This window comes from Acyrthosiphon pisum, chromosome X (genome assembly GCF_005508785.2).
Source record: "Acyrthosiphon pisum isolate AL4f chromosome X, pea_aphid_22Mar2018_4r6ur, whole genome shotgun sequence".
Taxonomy (NCBI): Eukaryota; Metazoa; Arthropoda; class Insecta; order Hemiptera; family Aphididae; genus Acyrthosiphon; species Acyrthosiphon pisum.
Window position 1 is genome coordinate 126,699,553 of NC_042493.1, and position 1,446 is coordinate 126,700,998.

General features: G+C 32.5%; 1 protein-coding gene across 1 annotated transcript; it reads right to left on the reverse strand.

Annotated features, from left to right (window-relative positions):
* Positions 1–31: 31 nt before the first annotated feature.
* LOC115035127 lies at positions 32–696 on the reverse strand. Its single transcript, XM_029492792.1, has 2 exons — positions 244–696; positions 32–174 (listed from the first exon to the last, which is right to left on the reverse strand). Exons 1-2 carry the CDS (start codon positions 610–612, stop codon positions 40–42), a joined length of 504 nt encoding a protein of 167 aa, XP_029348652.1. The 5' UTR covers positions 613–696; the 3' UTR covers positions 32–39.
* Positions 697–1,446: the final 750 nt, after the last annotated feature.

Here is a 1,446-nt window from a genome sequence, read left to right on the forward strand (position 1 = left end):
TAAAATAAATTTTGTGATTTTATTTTTTTTAAAATATGTTTATATATAAATTACCTTAGCTAAAATATCATCCTTAGGCTGATTAAATCCATCACGTGCAGATGAAACGTCGTGCATGCTGAATATATTGCTGACCGGCGAATAGCTTGGTGTATCCATTTCAACATTTTGTAACTAAAATAAAAAAAAAATGTATTAAATATTTTTTTTTTTTTTACATGTACTACTATATTTATGAATTACCTCATGCGCCAACTGTTGTAACACAGTTTCAGCTAGTTGTACGGTTGCATACATTTGTATTTGACCGATCATGTTTGGGTAAATTATCTCCGTTCGATCGTCTTGTACGTTTTTAATGAATATTAACATCTCTTCTAAATTTTTCGGTGGTGATTTAAGGTGAGCAGATTTCTCATGTAGATACATTGCAAAATCGTCGAACTGTCTTGTAATTAATGGAGCAGTGTTTACTTCTTTCCGTACAATACTTTCAAAAATACTACATTCAAGATATTGAAGCTTAATAAAGTCCTCCCGATTTAACAGTACTCTGCATCCGTCCTGACATTTTGACTCTATTACTAGCACATTTTCTCCGCGATACACCATACTGGATATTTTATGAAATTCCGTCTCAAGAAATATAATGCGTTTGTACTGGACCGTATCTAATATAAATGATAAGATATGCCCCATCATAGAGAATATGCGTCTTAGGAAATCCGGCGATATTGATGATCCTTTAGAAGAAGTGGACCAAGAACCCATAATAAATTCCTCGTTATTATCTACACCAAGTACTATCAATCAAAAGGAACATGATGCCATAATGTATAGTTCAACACCAACTACATCATTTAGTTTTAACCAAAGTACTGTATCTAGTACATTTACAAATTGAAATGTGGAAATTCCAGTAAAAAGAGTTCTATTCTTAAATATTGTGATAAATTGAATGCCAATGAAAAGAAAAATATTGATGTTCTTTTGGCCCGTGCAGTTTATGCTACAGCATCTCCATTAAATTTAGTGGATAACTTTTATTGGATAGAATTTTTCAAAGCACTTCGCCCAGCATAAAACCACCTACTAGACATTTGGTTTCAAATAAACTTCTAGACGATGAATTCTCCAAAGTTAAAGAGCATACCACAATTTGTATTGCTGATTCGGATGCACTTGGTGTTATGTGTGATGGCTGGACTAACATTCGGAATGAAAGTATTATACATTTTGTAGTTACAACTCCTAAACCAATATTTTATAAATCATTACCTACTGGAGTTGATCGCCATATAGGGGAACATATAGCAGAACAGATTATTTCTGTAATTGAAGATATTGGTCCACGTAAAGTATTTGGTGTGGTTACAGATAATGCAAAAAACATGAAAAAAGGCTTGGACTCTTATAACTGAAAAGTACCCTTACATAACTTCATAT